This window comes from Epinephelus lanceolatus, chromosome 12, assembly GCF_041903045.1.
Source record: "Epinephelus lanceolatus isolate andai-2023 chromosome 12, ASM4190304v1, whole genome shotgun sequence".
In the NCBI taxonomy this organism is placed as follows: Eukaryota; Metazoa; Chordata; class Actinopteri; order Perciformes; family Serranidae; genus Epinephelus; species Epinephelus lanceolatus.
Genome location: NC_135745.1, coordinates 30,385,536 through 30,406,677, shown reverse-complemented (window position 1 = coordinate 30,406,677; position 21,142 = coordinate 30,385,536). Strand labels below are relative to the sequence as shown.

At 43.2% G+C, this 21,142-nt stretch overlaps 1 protein-coding gene across 2 annotated transcripts in view; it reads left to right on the top strand.

Annotated features, from left to right (window-relative positions):
- The window catches only part of LOC117271950 (ephrin type-A receptor 3), a 117,163-nt gene that overhangs the window by 55,681 nt on the left and 40,340 nt on the right, over positions 1-21,142 (top strand). For both annotated transcript variants that reach the window (XM_033650532.2, XM_033650533.2), the window contains exons 6-10: positions 5,604-5,759; positions 10,972-11,307; positions 12,336-12,448; positions 14,828-14,990; positions 18,421-18,529. In XM_033650532.2, coding sequence (XP_033506423.1) covers positions 5,604-5,759; positions 10,972-11,307; positions 12,336-12,448; positions 14,828-14,990; positions 18,421-18,529 — 877 coding nt within the window. The remainder of the gene's footprint in view (positions 1-5,603; positions 5,760-10,971; positions 11,308-12,335; positions 12,449-14,827; positions 14,991-18,420; positions 18,530-21,142) is intronic.

Below are 21,142 nucleotides of genomic sequence, written 5' to 3'. Positions count from 1 at the left end.
TATCTATTTTGCTCTGAAAATTTCAGTGTGCAGCCTCATTTTGTGGACGATAAAAACGAGGTGCAGACTTCCATCTGTGTCACTGGTAATGAGGAAACACAGTGAGTGCTGGACAAAGCAGTGAGTGACAACAACCCCATCCACATGAAAGAGTACTGTTTGTGGTGGAAACACTAAGGGTGATGTCACTAAAAGTATATGTCATCCAAGAGAGACAATAAAAAATGAAGTAATGGGCAAAATTGTCACACATTGAAATTTAAGATGTGCTGATAGATTCACATTGTCAACTCATACACTGAGTATCCGTTCCACCTTAAAAGTTGCCGGCAGTCGGCCCAGTGAATTAATTTTTCTCCGACTTCAGCTGCTGTGAGAGGCAGCAAAACATCCTTTCATTTTATAGATACAGTATACTAATATATATAAAACTCTGCACAGTATGAACAGTGGTTACATGAGCCTCAAAACCAGCCACAGCTCAGCCCTGAGCAGAGTGACCGTCCTCTGTTGACCAATCAACAGACTGCAGTGTTCACAGCTCCACCTTTTAGTACCAGATCTGTGTGCTAGGTACCCCAACAGGGGAGCACACCAAACTGAACTATACTGTACTGTACCGTACTGCTTGGGGGAAATGGAGCTTTAGGGTGCCTGGTGCAAGGTGCACAAGCCAAAAATTACATCATCACATATACTGCGCAAAGCAAGAAGGCTTCACAAGTTGTCAGTCATCGTCTGAAACACATCATATTAGATAAACGCTTGTGATTGGCCCAACCCATCTGAGGCCGGCTGGAAATCTGTCGGAACAGGAGGAGGACCAGACGTATCTGTCAGAGCAAATAAAGCATGAGATCGCAGATTTGTCTCATTCACCGCAGAGTCAGGGGAAAGTCCTCTGTGGGTCCATCACTTCAAGTGACACAATTTACATTGCATATAGTCATTTGACACACCTTTAATATAAATATATTGATGAGTGTGGCTTCTTAAAGACATAACCTTGTGGTTGGGAAACTGTCATAGGCTTATTAAACTATTTTCTCACATTTTGTAATCAATTACAGAAAATTATGAGTATTTGTAGCCCTATAAAGAGTAGAATAGAATAGACCTCAGTCAGCTCACTGTTCAGTGTTCTCCCAAAGGAACCAGTGGGGCTGTTGCCTTCTCAATCAGTGCGTGGTGACTGAGGGTGTGTCTTGAGTAGCAGTACTATATCATATCTAAGAGCTATCGATTGGCATAAATACACTCTCTGGTGACCAGATGAATATTTAATAAGACACTGGATCTGAGGCCACTCTTTGTCTTTAGTAGAAACACACACATACACTGCACAGATACAGCACCCTATATACCGCACAGCATTGTCAACTGTCGCTGTTAAGGTGATGCAAAGTCAGAGTTAGCTCATAGTTCTACAGCAGAGTTTTTGTGACTAAACTTTTTTGTGCTCCTGTGTGTGAGTGCATGTTTATGTGAGCACTGTCTTACTGCCTCAGCCTTCTTGTCCCTTTTTCATATCTACGGTAAATCATTAATCATAAGGGAACCAAGTCAAGTAACACATTTCCCATGGGGCACACACAGGGAGTAGCTTGAGTAAAAAAAAAGAAGCAAGAAAAGTGGGAGAGAGGGAAGAAGGGGGACTTTTTGAGAGAGAAAGAAAAACCGGAGTGAGAACGAGGTGGAAAAGCAGAGCAGAAAACTGAAGGGAGGAAAAGGAAGCTCCACTCGAAGCAGCCAAGCCGCCATTCTTGCAGAAAGTTTTTGATCAGGCAGTTGTTCCGACGCCAGGCCTGGCATGGGGCGCCTTGTCTGTCCTCTAGTGCCGGGGTCCTTTTGTGCCTCTGTGGCCGGCAAGAGCCCGGAGCCAGGACTCTCCGGATGAAACGTCCCCGGAGAAAAGCTGCTTTTCCACCCTGCTCCTACAGCCCAGCCAACAGGAACACACACACACACACACACACACACACACACACACACACACACACAGTCACTAGCACAGCACATAGGCACCCATTACCTTGGAAGCTGACAGGAAGGAGGAAAGAGAGCAGAACCCCTTTGAGAATTATCACTCCCTTTCCTTTCATTTCTTTCTTCCTCTCTTTCTTTCTCTCTTTTTCGCACCTACACACACACATTCCTTTTCCAGTGTTCTCTCGTGTCTTTTGGGGATTGTGCTAGTGGACTTTGCTCCCCTATGATGAATGATTTGCCTAAAAATACTGTCTGCATGCGAGCGAGCACAGCGTCCAGGTGGAAGAACTTACCTCCACAGTCAGAAAACACACTACTTTTAGGCCACTTTTCCATTTCTCTCTCCAGCAGGTTAACCACAGCGTTGAACATACATGCGTGTGTGTGCCTGTGAGAGCACATCTGTGTGTGTGTGTGTGTGTGTGTGTGATAATTTACAGCTTTTCTGGGACGAGTGACGTGTAGCTTGATTAAATCCGTGACCTTCACCACCAGCACGAGCAATCAGCAAGCGAACACACACGATCCCACACACACACAAACACACTCGCCGCATACTTAACACCTTCTTGCACACAGGCGCTCAGCACACGAACATGCAATCAGCACCTGGCGGATTCTATTGCGCCATTGATCCAACCTATTCACACACGCATGTATGCATACACACAGGGCATCTATCGAATTGCATTTGAGACGCCCTCATTTTCCTTACACGGGGTTTTGTACACCGTAATACTGTTTACCGCCGTGGCAGAAAAGAAGGCTTGCGAGAATGGGAATACCAGGCCTATGAATGTATAAATAAATACATGCGTAATCTATATTCAGATTACCAAAGGAAAAGTCAGGAATTCCATTTCACTGCCTAGGATGCAAAAGGGAAATCATTCAAGTCCCCAGTCTATTTCAGCAGACTGCTCCTGTTGAGCGGAAGCACAGTTTTCCCTCCCCAGTTTTACGACTCCACATAATGACTAATATGCAGCCACCGTAACAGCCGCAGCAATAGTCATATTATGTTATTGTGACTATTGCTGTGACTGCGCCTGTGTATTTTTGTTCCCCCGGTTGCCAGAAGATCTAAAGCTTATATAACAGGAATGACAGTTGATCTGCTGTTGCACTGTGTTATTGTACTGTACGGCCCTGTGGTTATAAAGGCCTTCAGCCGGATGTAAAAGGATCTCACGTAGACTCAGTGTCACAATATATCAAATCAAACTTTGTTTTCTTGTTCTTTGCCACGGGTGCTGCACGGCACATCGCATGACCTATCAGTGTGTGTAGTATCAATGTTTTTAGAATAACTCCTCATTTTGTGTTGTCTTTGTGCATTTTCTACTTTTATGAGTATCTGATTTCTCTCGTACTTTGAGACTGCATAACCTTGGTTTTATTATTGATGTTTTGGCATCATTTCTATGATAACATTATACTCAACAAGTTGAGCTCTGGGAACTTGGCAACATCACCATAACAAAGTCAGACGGGGCAAGAAACATGAGCACAGGTTGTAAACAAACCGATTATGTCTGTTGGCCTTTCCAAGCACTTTCAGAGGAGGTGGAACCAAGTCATTGTTTTGCATGTCTTTGTACCAAGTCCTGAGTCAAATCCCAAGCCCTACACTCTGAGTTTAGAGTCCTTAATAAGACATGTAATGCCATTTTAACAATGAAGTAATAATATTAAACTTACAAAAAGCATTGATATCACAACATACTTTTTAATCTTTGGGCTCGGAGGAAGGTATCAAGTCTTTTCAAGTCAAAAGGCACAAGTGCAAGTGAAGTCAGTAGTCACTGGTGTTAAAGTGCAAGCTGAGGTGAGAGGCTTTTTTTTTTTTTTTAAGATATTTTTTGGGCCGTTTTGCCTTTAATGGACAGGACAGGTAAGCGTGAAGGGGGGAGAGAGAGAGGGGATGACATGCAGCAAAGGGCCACAGGCTGGATTCGAACCCGGGCCGCTGCGGCAACAGCCTTGTACATGGGGCGCCTGCTCTACCACTAAGCCACCGACGCCCCGTGAGAGGCTTTTTTGAGTCAGCAAATTTGTGACTCAAGTTTGACTCAAAGTCCACACCTTTGGATTTCACCATTGCTGAAATATTTTCAGTCTTTTTTTTTTTCTCATCTTGACCATCTTGACAAAATCATTCATTCATTCATTTTCTGTAACTGCTTATCCTCTTGAGGGTTGCGGGGGGGCTGGAGCCTATCCCAGCTGACATTGGGCGAGAGGCGGGGTACACCCTGGACAGGTCACCAGACTATCACAGGCCTGACACATAGAGACGGACAACTATTCACGCTCACATTCACACCTACGGACAATTTAGAGTCACCAATTAACCTGCATGTCTTTGGACTGTGGGAGGAAGCTGGAGTACCTGGAGAAAACCCATGCTGACACAGGGAGAACATGCAAACTCCGCACAGAAGGGCTCCCTTTGACAAAATCAGACATGTGTAATATCAGCTTATGTTTTTAGTCTTGGCTCAAGCAAATACTTAAGTTGAATGATGTGAACCTTAACGACAACCAATAGGTGCGTTCTTTCTACCACCAAACAGGAAGCAGCAAACTGGGCAGACAGTAAACATGTAGGGGAATCTGGGGAGGCACAAGAACGTGAACAAGTCTTGGTTCTCTTGTAGGAGGAGAAACTGGTGGAGCTGTTGAGTGAATATGACTCAGTACTTAATTCTGCGTGTATCTGATCCACCACCCAGCACTTCTTTAAGTGAGAAATCTTAATTTTTTAAATGGTTTGCCTTTTATTCCCACAGTCTCCTTCCACTAAAATAGCACAGCTAACCAACAGAGGCTGGTAGCAAGTTGAGGTGACATAATCCGAAATGTAAAGTTTGTACAGTTTATCTTTATGGATTATATTGATGCCACATTAACATACTGTCGACATGCAATGTTTCTAGAGTAATGTGTTTTTGTGGACATGTAAGGAATCTTTAATATGTCACATTTCTTAAAGGGAGTTTGGTGCAATATTTTCCATCAGGAGCAGGATGGGAGATAATCTTAAATGGAATCTAGTTGCAGTTTTGCAAACAGTGACCCTGCAAGATTCCCAGTGTTTGCAAAATATCATAGTGTGTAACTAAAAACTCACACTACCTATAGATGTGAGAGGGTACTTTATTTAGAGGTGAAACTAAAGCTGAATGCACCTGAAAGGTCTGTGAAACAGGAAAAGTGTGTGCCCACACAACTGCGGTAGGTCTGCAAAATGTGATGGATGTTTTAAACGGGCAGGTTGAGAAATAATTTCACCAACCGCCTTATTTCAATTAAGTCTGGCTACCCTGGAGGTTTGTTTAAAACCTCTCTGATCATCTGACTGCACATATTTGCCTGCCTCATGATTACTTTTTAGCAATGTTGCCGTGTTCCCAGAGCTCAGCAATTACTTCGGCGAGTGTAATGTTATGGTGACTGACAGAATCGATCTACAAAAATATGACCTGGGTTGTAATAAGCCGGGATTATTCTACAAAAGCATTTCTGGAGACGAAGGATTTCTGGCACAAAAGTCTTGAAGGGTCAAAAGAGCACAGCCTCTAACTCTTTGTTTATCTGTCTCCTCACTCCAGCATGCAGACCAGGCACCTACAAAGCTTCAGCCACAGATGCCTACTGCACCAAATGTCCCCCTCACAGCTCGTCCCCGCAGGAACAAGCCGTCGAGTGCGTCTGCGAGAAGGGTTTCTACCGCGCCGAGACCGACCCACGCTCCATGGCCTGCACACGTAAGTGATACAAACACTGGCAACGTCATTAGCTACAAACACAGCCATGCAGTTGGGAGCTAATTTTATACCATGTCATGTATTCAGTGTTTTCACTGTGGTCAAATATTTGCATTTGGCTGTGTAATTCTGATGTCATAAAATGGTGTTCAGTAACGATGATTGGATTACATTTCACTTTAATTAGTTTGCAATGTATTCCTGTAAGAAATTAAAATGCATGGCTGCTTTCCATTTCCATCTATGATCCTTCCATACGTTTTCCTCCTCCTCAGCTGCTATTGGTTTACACAACACTCGAAATACATATATAACACACGCACACACATTTAGTGTGTTAGCTGTGTGGTTACGGCCCACAGATATCTCAGATGAGAACACTGGTATGGGTGACACTCCGATAGAAATCTGATGATGTTTCTTATTCTTTGTCTGGCTTACACACACAGGGGGGTCGGACCACATCCTTATGAACAGGCACGGAGGAGAATAGAAATGATGAGGAGGAAAGATTGAGCAAAAGAGAGGGACAGAGAGAGATGGATTGAGGTAGACGGAGGGATGTGGGGGTGGGAAAGGACGGTGACATGCTGGGAGAGAAGTAGAGAAACATGCGTGCGTGCACATGTGCACACACACACATACCCAAAGCCATTATCAGGTTATGGTAGATTACACTCATTAATCGTTGTAGCAGGTGAGATGTGTAACACTTGGTGTTATCAGCTTGAAATGAGTAACGGCTCGTTCAAATATGTATGGGCTCACATGCACACACATGAAGGTGAAGAGCACAGAGGAGGAGGTTGAGGGGAGAAAGGGGGAAAATATGGAGAAAAGGTAAAAGAATTAATCACGGAGAGACATGGAGAATGATACTTAAGATACAGGCGAAGAACAGAACAGCGGGGGAAATAGCGGACTATCAGAGGCATATAATTTAAATGTCATAAAAGGCCGATCAGTGGAGGAGATGATGGACAGTTAAGTGTGGCCCAGGGAAGTGGGGGGATGGCAAAAAGAAAAAGACAGAATTAGCGGGATCAGTCAACACACCCTTTTGGGAGATTTATGACCGACAGTCTCAATTATCCCCAGCATGGCCTCCGTCCCCCACGCCCAGCTTTTCCCCATCCCTACCACGTCTCAGAGAGGCTCGCCACTAGGAAGGCTAATCAGGAAACTCCCAGGTCCTGCTGGCCGCCACCTGGGGCTCTCTGCTCAGACAGGACTGGACAGGATGTCAGGCTGAATGGGCATCTATTGCCAAATTTACATATGGTTGAGATACCTGCATCGTGCTGGGATGTGAACAACCATAATCAGTGGTTTCACAAGAGTGGTTCTCGTACAGTAGAAAGGGCATGGTGAAGGCTTACCTTGATGATGAGTTGAAGGTTACTGGTTGGCTCAAACCGTCATAGGACAATATTGAAAACTGATCTGCCAATCAGAAAGCAAAGAAAAAGCCCAGATTTAGTTTTACTTATTTATTGAAAAAGCAACCAACACTTCTTGTATCTGCTTCACGATAAGACTGTTCAGACAAACAACGTGGTGCAGGAATGAGACCTAAAACCCAAAAATGAGTTAGCATTTTTACACTTCCAGTTCCCGTGTGTGAAAATCAAAGGGATGTTTAAATGGGTTTTTGGTTAGATGTCTGAAACAAGGTCTGTAGTTAACACAACCTTGAGAGATTTTCACATTTTGTTATCTGACATAAAATACGTTAGGAAATACCCCACTTGTGAATTCTGAAGCTTTTATTCGTCTATGAAAAAGGTGGTTGCTAACAAGTGGCTGAATGAGATGACATCATTGCACCACATATGGCTTTACAGCCTCGTTGTGGTGACAACGTTGAAGTCGTGCCACTGTTGTGTAGTTTGTTTATATTTAATGTTAGCTTTTTACCTCTTGTGATTGCATTTATGCTTCAAAGATCAGACAAATGGTGTTCATTTGTGATGATTATCTTGCCAAGTAAAACAAGTATCATTGACTTTTGTTTGCCACAGAACTTACTTTCTGTAATAATCTAAAATCCAATAGAAAAAAATCCTATGGACTTTCTGTCGAAGGAACGAGGTCAATGCTAACTTCTGGGTTGGCCCACAAAAACCCCTGTCATTCTTGCACCACTCGATATCACTGCAGCCCCCTCATACACGTGAAAGTGGGAACACGTTGGCACAGAGAGGTTGACCTGGAGCAACAAGTCCATGCATGCATGCCCTCCACACAATGAATAGAGTATGTTATAGGGAGCTAACAGGAAAGAGAAGGGTGTATGAGCACCATCCAAGTTAGGTACCCATTGTCCAACACAACGTTACTGCAGCCCTGAACAGAACTTCATGAATTAAAACTCTGTAATCCCCAAATCTGGTAGGATATATTCATTTTAATGCCCCTAAGCTGCTGTTTAGTTCTGTTATGTCTTCCGTGTCTCTGCTCCCTGATACCTCTTTGATCCATGTGCATACATGCTCATGAACGGGGAGTGTCAAATTTAATTTTGTCTGGCATCTTTCATTTGGAGTCTGCACAATAAAATAACATACATGCAGTCACATCTACAATAATTGAGCCCCTTACAGTGTGGTTGCTAAAATCTCAGTACGCAAACCATTTGAAATATTATTCATTCATATATATGTATCAGTATGAACAAACTGTGTGTCGCTGTGTCTATGCGTCTTTGAGAATGATAACTGACACAGTTTTTGGACTCTGTGACACACTTATCACTTCAGCTGAAGTTCAGAGTAATATTAACCGCTCTAAATCATAAAATGTACCTGACTCATGAGAAAATTACTCCGGGCACTTTCTATAGATCATTGTCCACTCACTATTAATTGTCTGCAGTGCAGCCCCCAAAGAGTATCAGTTAACTTCACAGGGTAAAACCCTCCCTGCAGTCGAGCGTCAACTATTTAACAGCATGTGAATTCTCTTTAAAGATGGATTTAAACTTCAGAAGCGTAATATATTCTCATACTGTCCCATTTACAATCAGCCAGGCTCTTTTAATCACTGTCCATTCCATAGCTGTTCATTAATCGAGCGCTAAGTGTCCACCCCTCTGGCTGGAGACGGTTAATTCATTTTTAATTGAATCAATGTGAATTCTGTTCTTAATAGAAACTGCAATAAGTTTGGTAATGAACATGAAGACAATGCACGTTTGGAGAATGTACATTCGGGAAAAAAATAATATTCATCAGTCAGTGTTTCATGAGCTGGCACTGATAAGGGGTGGTGCAGCAGCTCAGCAGTGGATAGACTGCGACATGTTCAGGTTGTACCATTCAGTTCACCGAGTGTATGCTGGGATAAGCATGGACTATCTCTCTGGTTCAGCTGAATCTACACTCTTAGAAATAAAGGTGTTAAATGGAACCACATAGGGTTCTTCAGCTTGTCCCCATAGGAGAGCGCTTTTTTTGTTCCTGGTAGAGCCCTTTAAAAACAGTTATACCTAGAATCGGATATAAAGGGATATACCTAAAACCATGAAAGAAAGGTTCAACCCAGAATGCCCCTTGAGAGGTTCTACAGAAAACCTTTCTATGGTATCATGGTTCTATCCAGAACCCTGAGCAGGTAAAGAAAGGCTCTTACACTGCAGGGCTCCTCTTCAGTGCAATTTATTCACTGAGTGAAATGACGACATTTTGAGCTACCGATCTTCATCAGGTCATGAGGTCTATCCAGAACCCTCTCTTACCCCTTTTCACCAAATTAGCCCTGGCTCTTGAACTGGGTCTGTTCAGGACTCCTGGAACCTTGGTGCTACCTCACCAACCAGCACACATTTCCACCAGTTTTGAAAGGACGCACATGTAATCAAGAATCGGTAGAGGGTGTTGCATAATGCAAAACTGAAGCGAACACTAGTAGAAAGATGGCGTATTAGATCGATTATCTGCAAGCATTTGTGCTGTTATTCCAGATTGTTGTTTCTATCCAAAAACAGTCATGGACCACCTGCACACTCTTTTCTTCCCAACGATTTCTCAATTAAGATCTCCATTGTTGCCTCTTCTGTCCTGTCTTTCCAGCCTGTAGATTATGACACGTCCATCGATGTCATCAAGGTTCACACTTGAGGTTACAAGAAACCTACTATTTTTGGTTCAAGCTACAAACAAACTTTCTGGGTTCCGAACCATTATCTTTTTGGTCAAAATGCTATGAATAGTTCAAAACTAGGTGCGGAAACTGGGACAGAACCCATTCCATGTTGGTGGAAAATTGTTATCTAGGGACTCTATCCACAACCTTTCACCTTTTAAGGGTGCAAACAAAAATCCACTCTGGGGGTTCACCCGATAACCCCAGGGTTTAATTTAGAACCCAACCAGGACGTTCTACCGAAACGTCTTTTTATATTACAGCACCACCCAGGGCTCTAATAATAGTGACTGACTACAGTACACATTGATCCACCTCTCACTAATAATGGTTTATATGGGCTTTGTGATGCTCCATAAGGGCCGGGGCAAATGTGGTCCAGCACAACCAACAACAATAACGATTCACAATCACATTTTTTGGGGGTGGAGATTTTGTTAAACTACTACTACAGGCTTTACTATTTCAGTGGTGCAGTGAGGGTTTAGAACTAAAACCGAAATGATGGTGAAGATATTAACTATGGCAGAACACAATTAAAGTGAACTGATTAAGGGGAATTAGGGGATACCTCCACATTTAAAAATACAGGCAGAAACATTGGTAAACATTTGAATATTTGAGGGTGAGGATCTTTAAACACTTTGGGTGAAAATGGTTTTTAATGGAACCATTAGTCTTATAAGAAACCATAATAAGGGTATAAGGGGAATAAGGTCTCTTTGGATAAAATGGGTCCTTAATAAAACCCTTAGTCCTAAGAAGAAAGGGTTCTTCAGAATCAGATGGTTCTGGGAAGAACGTCAGCCCTTCAGGAGGAGCACTTTTTGAGTCCATGTTATTTATGAGTGCAACGCTAAATCGTTTGAGAACTCTTTTATACATGTCTATCAGATTCAGGCCTCAAGGATACACACTATGCCCTTGGGGAAAAAACTCCACAGGCCAGCTTCAAACCCCTCATATTCACCACCAGTCATTTCCCAGTAGATTGAATAAGACTACGCTCTTGACATGCACACATTTAACAAGTTGACAGAAATAAATCAATGCCTTTGTCTTCCTTCAGGTCCTCCATCTGCTCCAGAGAACCCCATCTCCACTGTGAACGAGACCTGCGTCACCTTGGAGTGGTCACCGCCCAGAGACACAGGAGGCCGGGGAGACATCACCTACAGCCTCCACTGCAGGAAGTGCTCCGGTGACAGCAGGAAGTGCACACCGTGCGGTAGTAGCGTCCATTTTGTTCCTAGACAGTTCGGCCTCTCGTCAGCCACCGTGCTGGTCACAGACCTGCAGCCGGACTCCAACTACAGCTTCACTGTTGAGAGCCAGAACGGAGTGTCGGATCTAAGTCCCACACCCAGGGGAACAGTAGTCATCAACGTCACTACTTCACAGACAGGTGGGAGCATACACGCATTATGGGAGTAATGTAAAAAACACAAAAACAAATCCCCAAATTTAACCAAGAATGTCAAAACACCAGCATTTGTTGACTCAGACGGCTTTTTCACAGCATAATTTCATGTGTGGCAGGGTATTTTCACATTCAAATTGCAGTAAAAAACTTAAGAAGAAAGGATTCTGCATGACTATATTGATATCCACTTTGAAAGGTTGATAAGGAAATAAAATCTTCCAGGGGAGAACGTATTCATCAGCCTGAACCAGGAATTTGTATGATGGTTTAGAAGGAGCATTTTTCAAAATTGTCTCCTGATTGCAGTGTGCTCACAAATAGTGTCAGGCTTTTTACATGACAACTGTAAAATCATCGCTGTGCTGCATCACTCCGATACCACAAAATGACACCTCTGCAACTCTGCCTTCACTCTTACAGTCACACGTACATCTTTCACAGTGTGGCATTGTGCGAAATTGGTGCAAAGGAAGCGTGTATGACAGGGTGGTGATGACTAATAGACCTCGCACTATGAATGTGTGTGTACCAACAGGAGGGGGTGAAGGTGAAAAGGGTGTAGGAGGTTGTTAACCTCATTATGATCCCCACACGCCACGTGCTGCTCTCTACAGTATGCCATGCACATTTTTACACAAGGAAAAAATACACTTTCAACCCATACGAGCATGTGCCCCGACGTGGGAGGGCGGGGTGGGAAGTCACAGGATTTGAGGGTGTGCACATGAATAACTCCAATACAGTATATCACACAACTCGCACACACATGTCACACATACACACATAGTAGAATACTGTAATCACACATGTATAAAACACCTTGTAAGCTCTCTCTCATTAGCAAAATTACACAGAGCACTTCAAATATGGGTCTTCTCATTATAGCACAGTGGGTATCCACATGAAATCTGTCTCCTCTCCCGCACAGCCTGCTCTCTCCCTGTCTCTCATTGAACTTTACTCTCTCTTTGTTGCTCATGCTTTCCTCTTTTGTTCTTTGTTTTCCACAGTGAGCGTCGTGTTGAAGGAGAGGCGGAGCAAGGACAGTGTGACTTTGGCCTGGCAGGGTCCAGAGAGACCAAATGGAGCGATAGTGGAGTATGAGGTCATCTACTATGAGAAGGTGAGCGAGACGCGCACATGCTCATTTTTAAAGAGGCACTCCAACAATTACACATGGAGATCAGTTTACTTGTTACGTCAGATTGGTAACAGAAAGCCTGTGTTACAAACAAAAGTCGGATTTTGGGAGGTATTTCTGTTCTTGTCCTTTATACATCAGGGGCGTTTTTTTTGTGTGTGTGTGTCCATGTCACTATATTTTTTAAAAATTGTTTTTGTCATGAGTACTTTAACAAGGAATTTGAATTTGTTGCATCGTAAAGAGACGTAATTCTTTTTTTTTTTTTTTTTCTCAAAAAAAGATTGATTTTTCTGAGGGGAGGCATGGTGGTGTGGTGGTTAGCACTGTCGCCTCACAGCAAGAGGGTTGCCGGTTCGATCCCGGGTGTGGGCGCCCTTCTGTGCAGAGTTTGCATGTTCTTCCCGTGTCAGCGCGGGTTCTCTCCGGGCACTCTGGCTTCCTCCCACAGTCCAAAGACATGCAGATTGGGGACTAGGTTAATTGATAACTCTAAATTGTCCGTAGGTGTGTATGTGTCAGCCCTGTGATAGTCTGGCGACCTGTCCAGGGTGTACCCTGCCTCTCGCCGGGATGGGGATAGGCTACAGCCCCCCCGCGACCCTCAAGAGGATGAAGTGGTTAGAAGATGAATGAATGAATGAATGATTTTTCTGACTTTTGCATTGCAAATAAAGGCATCAACCAATTATGTTTCGCCTATCGCTATGAAGATTATAAAACAGCAACATGGAGGCTCCGCAGTCTGAACCAATATGGCAAACTTTATTACTTCTTTCAACACTGGCAAAGGTAGCGCATACCAGATCCACTACTTCCCATATTACCTTTCACATAAAAGCCCAAGACATCTGCATTATGAAGCTGTTTACCAGAAGGAACTCAAATTCACTCTGAGTGAATTCAGCATTTTCAGCATTTTGCTGAAAGGAAACTCAATAAAGTAGCTTTTAGGTTATATAACAATTTACCTCAGACAGGCCTGCCAGACACCTTTGGGTCAGATCCCAGTAGGTGTTGCAAATTCACATCACTGCAGCTGAATCTATTTGCATCAAAACCTTAAATGCAACAAGTGTTACAACATGTTGCTTGTCACACCCCGAGTGTGTAAAGGCCTTTAGAGGGGAAGACTGATACCACTCTAATGTCTGTGCGGTAAATACAAAGCTATCACTAGCAGCTAGTTAGCTTAGCACAAACACTGGAAACAAGAGGAAACAGCTAGCCTTGCTATGTCTACCTACCAACATCTCTGAAGCTTACAAACTACCATGTCATATCTTTCTTGCATTGATTAACAAAGGACATAGAACATGTTAATTTGTGAGCTGGTAGGGAGATTTTGTTAGCCATGCAAAAGTTTCCCTATTTCCAGTCTTTGTTCTAAGCTAAGCTAAGCAGCTGCTGGCTATAGCTTCATATTTAGCCCAAAGATATGACCCTCGTCTGACCCTAAAATGTAAAACTTGTTTTAAGTACAACACTAAATCTCTGGAGCAACCTTTAAACAAGTTCAACGCAACATGTTCCTCTCCCCTCCCTTTGTTTTCTTCATCTACATGGCGTCCAGGCTCGTAGGATATGGGTTTAGCCTTAGGGCACGTCTGTAATGACTGTTCATCACAAATGTATCTCCCTCTATCTCTCTATCCCTCACGTCTCCCCTACTGCTCACACCAAGCCAATTAACCACACATCTGTCGAACAAACCTCGTAAAACACGGCCAAGGTGATGAAATTAAGCCTCTGTGTGTGTGTGTGTGTGTGTGTGTGTGTGTGTGCGTGTGTTGGCAGGCATTAGCTGTAAAATAGTGTTAATCCTTGTTGTAGAGTGTCTTCCATTAGGTAGAGTATCAGCCTCTCTGCAGGGAATCAGCTTACTGACAGACACACTTATTCTTTATTCATCCTCCTACACACACATTTTAAAGTGCACACACATACAAGCACACACACGCACACACACCTACAAGGTAGTTGAGGAGCGAAGTGAAGCGGGACTTGAGTAACCACATATTGCCCCCAAGTGTAAAGAGGATAAGATTTGGGACTTGACAGATGCTCATGTATAAATGCGACCAAATGGTCCAGTGATGAACAAATGAAAACTTAGTGAGGTGGATGTAGCCCCTGGAGACATTTAAATTAAACAATTTGAGGTTTCTATTATTGTCAGACTTTCTTGGGGTTTTTTCTGTCTCTCTCGATACCACAGTCCATTGCTCTTTATATAACCCTTTAAAGTATATCTATAATTTCAGCCCTTTTTTATCCACGATGACATTATTCTCTGACACTTAGTATTATCCAATGAATTTGGCCTTAAACTCTCTCCTCCTGCTCTTTCCCACACTTCAGAATCAGCGGGAGCAGAACTACACAGTCTTGAAGACTCGCTCCAACATGATGACAGTGGACGGGCTGAAGCCAGGGACCACCTACGTGTTCAGGGTCAGGGCTCGGACTGATGGGGGCTATGGGAGCTACGGCGGAGAGATCGAATTGGAAACAAGCCACGAAGGTAAAGGAGTGAATAATACATATTTATTTGTAATGAATAAGCCATTTCATTTTTTTCCCCCTTTATTTTGCCTTTTCATTTTGTGCAATTGAATTGTTATTGTTTCATCTCTTCCCCCCCCCCCTTTTTTTTTTTTTTTTTAAATTTCTCTGTGGTTTTCGGCTGAAAATCGGAATGGCAGGCAAATTGAAAAACAATCCAGTGTTAACACAACAAAATAAGAGGTGAATGGTGAAGGCAAACCAGAAGCACGAAGATTAACTGCAGAGGAAAACGTACTGGCATATTATATCACATTGCAGTACTGTAAAGTGTCAGATTCATCCCCCCTGCAGTTTAAATCAATCCACCTGATGGTTATAAAATAGCTCACTTTTCATCTGAATGGCTGCTTCACTTCTGTTGTCAGAGAGAGAAACGTCGGCAGCCTCACAGGTTGTCATCTACGTGTCTGAACCGGTGGCTTGAAAGTATCCTAGAATAAGTATCAGGTAAAAAGGAGACAATCCAATTTCGCAATGGAGGAAAAAAAAGAATCTGCAAACTTGCTTTCCTGGATTGTGAGCTTTTGACTTACACCAAGGACGGGAGCAAAGTCTAAAAAGGCTGGAAGAAGTTTGCACCTGGCAGAAATCATGAATTTAACCATGAATTTAAAAGATGGAACGAAAAACACCAGAATTCCTCATGAATGAATTTAGGCCTCGTCCCCAGGGACACGAGTATTTTGTAATTGTAGCTTTTCAAATGGTCTTTTGTCCACACGCACACTGCATTTTAGGTCACTAAAAATGAAACTTTTGTAAAAGTCTGTCCAGGGTGAAGATTTTAAAATAACTCTTTTCACTGTTGCGAGTCTGGCCTTGTAACGTTACAGTGTGCGCAAATATCTCCTTTGTGAAGCATCAAATATGAGGCGACGTTTTGTGCAGTTGCCAATGTGACCAAAATAGTGCTGGCTCTGACCTTGCTTGCAGGACTTTTTACACATAAATCTACAGTTACTCTTCTATTATATTAAGGAACAGAGGCGTCAGAATGCACAACTACAGGTAGCCTTCAGGCAGTGTTTGGCATAACACGCTCCAAAACCACACAACTTGTTACAAGGTTGCTTTTATTATCATGTCACTACTGACTTGAAATACAACAGTCACGTCAGCAGACTCATTTTAATAATCGTCGTGCTGCACACGTACATCATAAAGCAGCAAACTAGTTGGTATTGCTTACCTTAGCAGCTGCAAATATTTCCATTACTTTGGTTTTGTCCCGAGGAAAGATGACAAGAACACTGCTGCTGCAAGTTGTTGACTAAAACTCTTTCCACTGCAAAAAACCACGTCCTCAAACCTCCAGTCTGAAACACTTTGGCTACTACGACCGACAGCACAACAACGTGAAGCTCCAGGAAATACACCCCACCAAAGATGAGCCCTCCTCAGCCACTGGGGTCAGCTGGCTGAACAACCAAAACTGGATTTTAATCATGGTCAGCTGCAGCTACAAAGAAGTAATGAAGGTTGTGGCTGGATATGTGGTGGATGAAATGTTGCTCCAAAAGTGAATGGAGGAGGTGAACTGGCACCTCTCCGGCTACCAGTCCGGCGACCTTCCGCTTCCCAACCCAACTCCCTATGGACTGAGCTGCTGCTGTCCCTAATGTGGTGTAATGGAAAAGCAATATAACGAGTAGTCTAACGAATTACTGTTGGCAGGGAGTTATAGTTAAGTAATTTTATTACCTTTGAAAAGAGTAACGAGTAATATATTAAATTTTTAGAATAACATGCCCAACACTGCCTTCAGGTAGTAGCTTTTTTCAGGCTGCTAATTAGCCAACATCTTCTTTTTGGCTTTAGGGTTAAGGTTATATCACCACCTGTGGGTTTGGCACACTCTTGCCAGCGCTTCAGTTGTGTTTCTGGATTTTCATTTTGGACGGAGAACAGTCCTGTTTACAAAAATATCCGTGTCAATGTGGACTAGGCCTTAATATTGACTGGACATCTGACTCCTGTGTTTTGGATTGGTTTTATTCCCCCCACTTACAACTTCACTGCAACTCCAGTGATCTGTATTTCTGCTTCAAGGAGACTGACCATTTACATTAAGAGATGTATTCCATACTTAGACTTTAGGAAAGAAGAGGAGGAGGCACAAAAGAGAAATCTATGCCTGGTTCGATCTGGGTCAGTGGGGCCAGGCCTCACATGCTGCTCTGAGGCATACTATGCTGTATCTCTGTCATGATGTTTTGTGTCACTTGTCCTTTTTCTCTGTTGTTTGCTGTAATCCACTTTCATTATCGCTTTATTATGTGCTCCAGGATTTTCTGCTTTAGAGGCCCCATAACGCGCACTTCAAAGTGAACATTGATTCCCAGACAGGCAGGCAGAGGGGGATAAATCAGTTAATGTACAGCACTGCGCTATAGATTGTCTGTGTAGCATACAGCAGGCACACATTAGCCTGCTAATCATTCAATAATCAATAAAAGGATTTCAAAGCTGGGTTTCTGTTCTTATCCTGCAACAATGATCTTGAATGTGACGTTAAAAAAAAAAAAAAGATTGCAATTGTGCTGCAGCTTTTGGAGCTCAGGACACAGGTTAGGTATCACTGGTATATAGTCGTTACTCAGCCTTCATACAGCACGTTCACAGCCAAGTTCAGAGCTGTAAAATACAGGTTGTGCCACATTCAGCTGACCCCAGAGCAATCATATCAAGGTTATCTAATCAGATCAATTGTATTGATTGTTAGAGAAGGCTGTATATGTGTGCGCCAGTAAATGTAATAGGAGATCAATGCTTATCTGTGGCTGCCTGGGGCATTCATTTGCCTCTTCAACACACAACACACACTCATATATACATACGCACACACACATATACAGACACACGTGTCCGCTCATGCTTAGCTAAGCCAGATAAATGGGGTATTTGTTTTGAGTAATGGCTCGATTGGTGTGGCGTAAAAATCGATGCATCTTTGCAGAAAGTTCTCGGCGGTAGCCTTGTTATGTGCAATGTTAACATATCCATTTGGACAGCGCGGCCGAATGGGAATGGCTTTCACGTCCACTCTCATACCCTCATAGGCGATGCAGAGAGGGAGAGCGCTTTTCATCAAGGACCTTACTTACTATTCCGTCCACCTCCCTCACTCTCTTTTTCTCGTTCGCCGCTCTCTCTTTTCTCCCTCTCCTTCAACCTCTGTCTTTTATCTCTTTTCTAATGCTATCATATTTCATTCTCTCTCCCACTTTTCCCCACCACACTCACCTTGCTGTCTTTTTTACTCCCAGCCTCCCTTCGTCTTCTCTCCCTTCACTTTCCTTGCTGCAGAAAACATCCTCTGCTCATTTTCCATCCTCCTTTGTGCTTTTGTTTATGAATCCGCTGTGTTCCCTTTGTCTCCTATATAGATGTCTTTGCCATCGGGGACCCTAACCAGTCCACCATTCTGGCTGTGTCCATCGCCGGGGGAATCGTTCTGCTCATCTTCCTGGTGACTTGCTTCGTTGTCAGCGGAAGGTAGGGTCAAAATAAAGAGACACCAAAGTCACATCAGTATGAACTGTATGAGTGCACAGGGCAAAGGTAAAGTGTAGCATACATCAAACATGTGGCAGGCTTCTCTGGATAGTTTCAAATATCAAACAACAGCCCCAAACAAGGTTGTTAAAAGGTGGAAAAGACCAAAAACTACCAATCGATCCAACTCACTGAGCAAATGACCTTTTGCTATTGTTGTCCAAAAACATCTCTGCACTGCCTGACAGAACATTGGCACTGTAGTTTATGATGAGTCAGTCTAATATACTAATAGACTGTCGTAAACGCTCACTGAAGCATCAACCCCACAGCTGAGATTAGTTACCAACAAATGCACTGTTTACCCATGTTTAGAGCTGAGTATCTGTACTTGATACATTTAAGGTATCAACTGAAATAACCCAGTACCAAGTAGTATCGAAATGTCTCCAATCAGACGATACCTCCAGTTGATCATTTTTGTGCCAGCTGTCTGATCCCAGACGGTACTGACTTCCCACCAGATCAGCAAACTTTGTGTTGCTGAAGTCCCCAAAGCGCATCTCCTAAATAAAGATTTACATCTTCATGGGGAACCAACGGGCTAAGGGTCACAGACTTAAAGTGGAAAGTACTAAGACTGACAAATTGTTGGTTTTGGTGTTTTCGTTTTGGCAAACACCATCATGGGTCTTTCTCGGGTTACGCCACTGACAGCTGTGATCTCACTGGTGGCACAATATAGGGTAACCGACAAGGAAGGTTAGGGGAAACTTTGGTATTTTTCAATCTAGACCCTATTTTCCTATTTTTTTGTGTCAAAGCAACCAATGGGAGCAACAATTTTATAGATTGGTTCAGAGTTGTGTGAGAGCGCTTCAGTTGGCAACAGCGATACAAGCTGCAATGTTAATGGGTAATTGGGCAACGTCAGTGTCCATCCATTAAAAGTATTTGTTTTTGACACTGTCAGGCTCAGATTGTTATCGTAAGAGTCTGACAACATTATGGAAAAGGATCCCTACAGAGATGGATGTTTTTGTTTAAAAGTAAGATCCTTTTTGTCTTACCAGATGCAGCCCATGAATCTACCAGACTCCATTTAAATAAACTGTAATTTTATCGTTGTAAAACACACGTCATGCAGGAGGAATGGAAACAAATAAAAACAGTCTTCGTTCAACTTTCCACCAACTCTGGTTTGGCTGCTGACTTGAGCTGATTGACATTTACGTGGAACGTCCAAGGTAGTGCTGCCATGAGGTTTGCGTCTTCAGTATTTCCATAGAAGACAATAGCTCATGCTCAAAGCAAATCTGCCACTAATCACATGTAGAGGGCCAAACTGGTATTATAGTTGTGCATTCACGTACACATGAGAGTTCAGCAGGCTCTTCCACTTGGTCTCACTTCATATCTCTCTGTCTGTCTGTGAGGGATTACATGTGGGTGTGCCAAAAGCGGGGCCTCCAACTTTGACATTTACACTGCTGCTAAAGCCTAAACTAAAGGCTGCGTTATTCTGTATGTGAAGAGCATGGACTCTCTCTGATATCCTTTGAAGGTTAGGTTGCTGTTAACGCTCTGTCTCGAAGAAGGCCAAAGAGGAGGAGGAGATGAGAAGGAGAAAGGAAAATAAAAGAATGCCGATTGGTGAGAGGCGAGAAAGATAAAAGGGTCAGAGTAAGGAGAGGGCTCTTTGGATGGAGAAGAAAGGGACGGTGGCAAGAGAGGAGAGAAAGGGACGACAGCATCTGTGATTTACCGTGCCTGTAACTAAATGTTTATCCTCTATGAGCTCCGCTTAGATTAGCTACATGCTAAGAATTACACACACACACATGCAAACATGCACACACAGACATACACACACTAAAAACATTAGTATTGATTCAGGTGATTGCTTATCAGGCTGAGTGCTCTATTCACTATTGACTAGGAGGGATGTAATCAGTGGAGACTGTCCTGTGTGACACACACACACGGCATAGGAATGGGAACACATCAACATTTTCTTTAATCAGAGGGGAATTATGAGGTTGTGTGTGTAAAAATCAAAACAACCTGTTAAACATAGCGAGCTACGAACACACGCAGGATGCCACAAACACGCACACACACACTCAACTAATCAGGTTTCACAGGCTGGGGAGGTGTTAACTAGGTTTTACGGAAGGGTCGATGCACTGCCATCAATTTCAGGCCTCTCTCTCCCTCTCCTCCTCTTTCTTTCACTCCGTCTCTATCTATCTTTCTTCCATTTGGAGGTGGGGACGCTTGGGAGAGAAGTAGTGTTGATTACTGCTTTCTATTAAACAACATCTGTACATCTGTCAAAATGTGTGCGGACGTGCGTATAGGTGGAGTGTGTTTGTAGCTGGGGAATGAGGCGAGGATCAAAGGTACATCAATAGAGAGAAAAGAGAAAGAGAGAGCTCGGAGTGGGGGGGAGATGGACAGAAGCAAGGTAAAGGAGAGACACAAGTGGAGGAGAAAATGAGAGCGTATTAGAAAGGCAGTGACAGACTGAAGCAAGAGGGGGGGTACATCTGAAGTATGTTTGTGCCACTAGAGAGCTACATTTTGAGATGGTGTGAAAGATAGAGAGAAAAA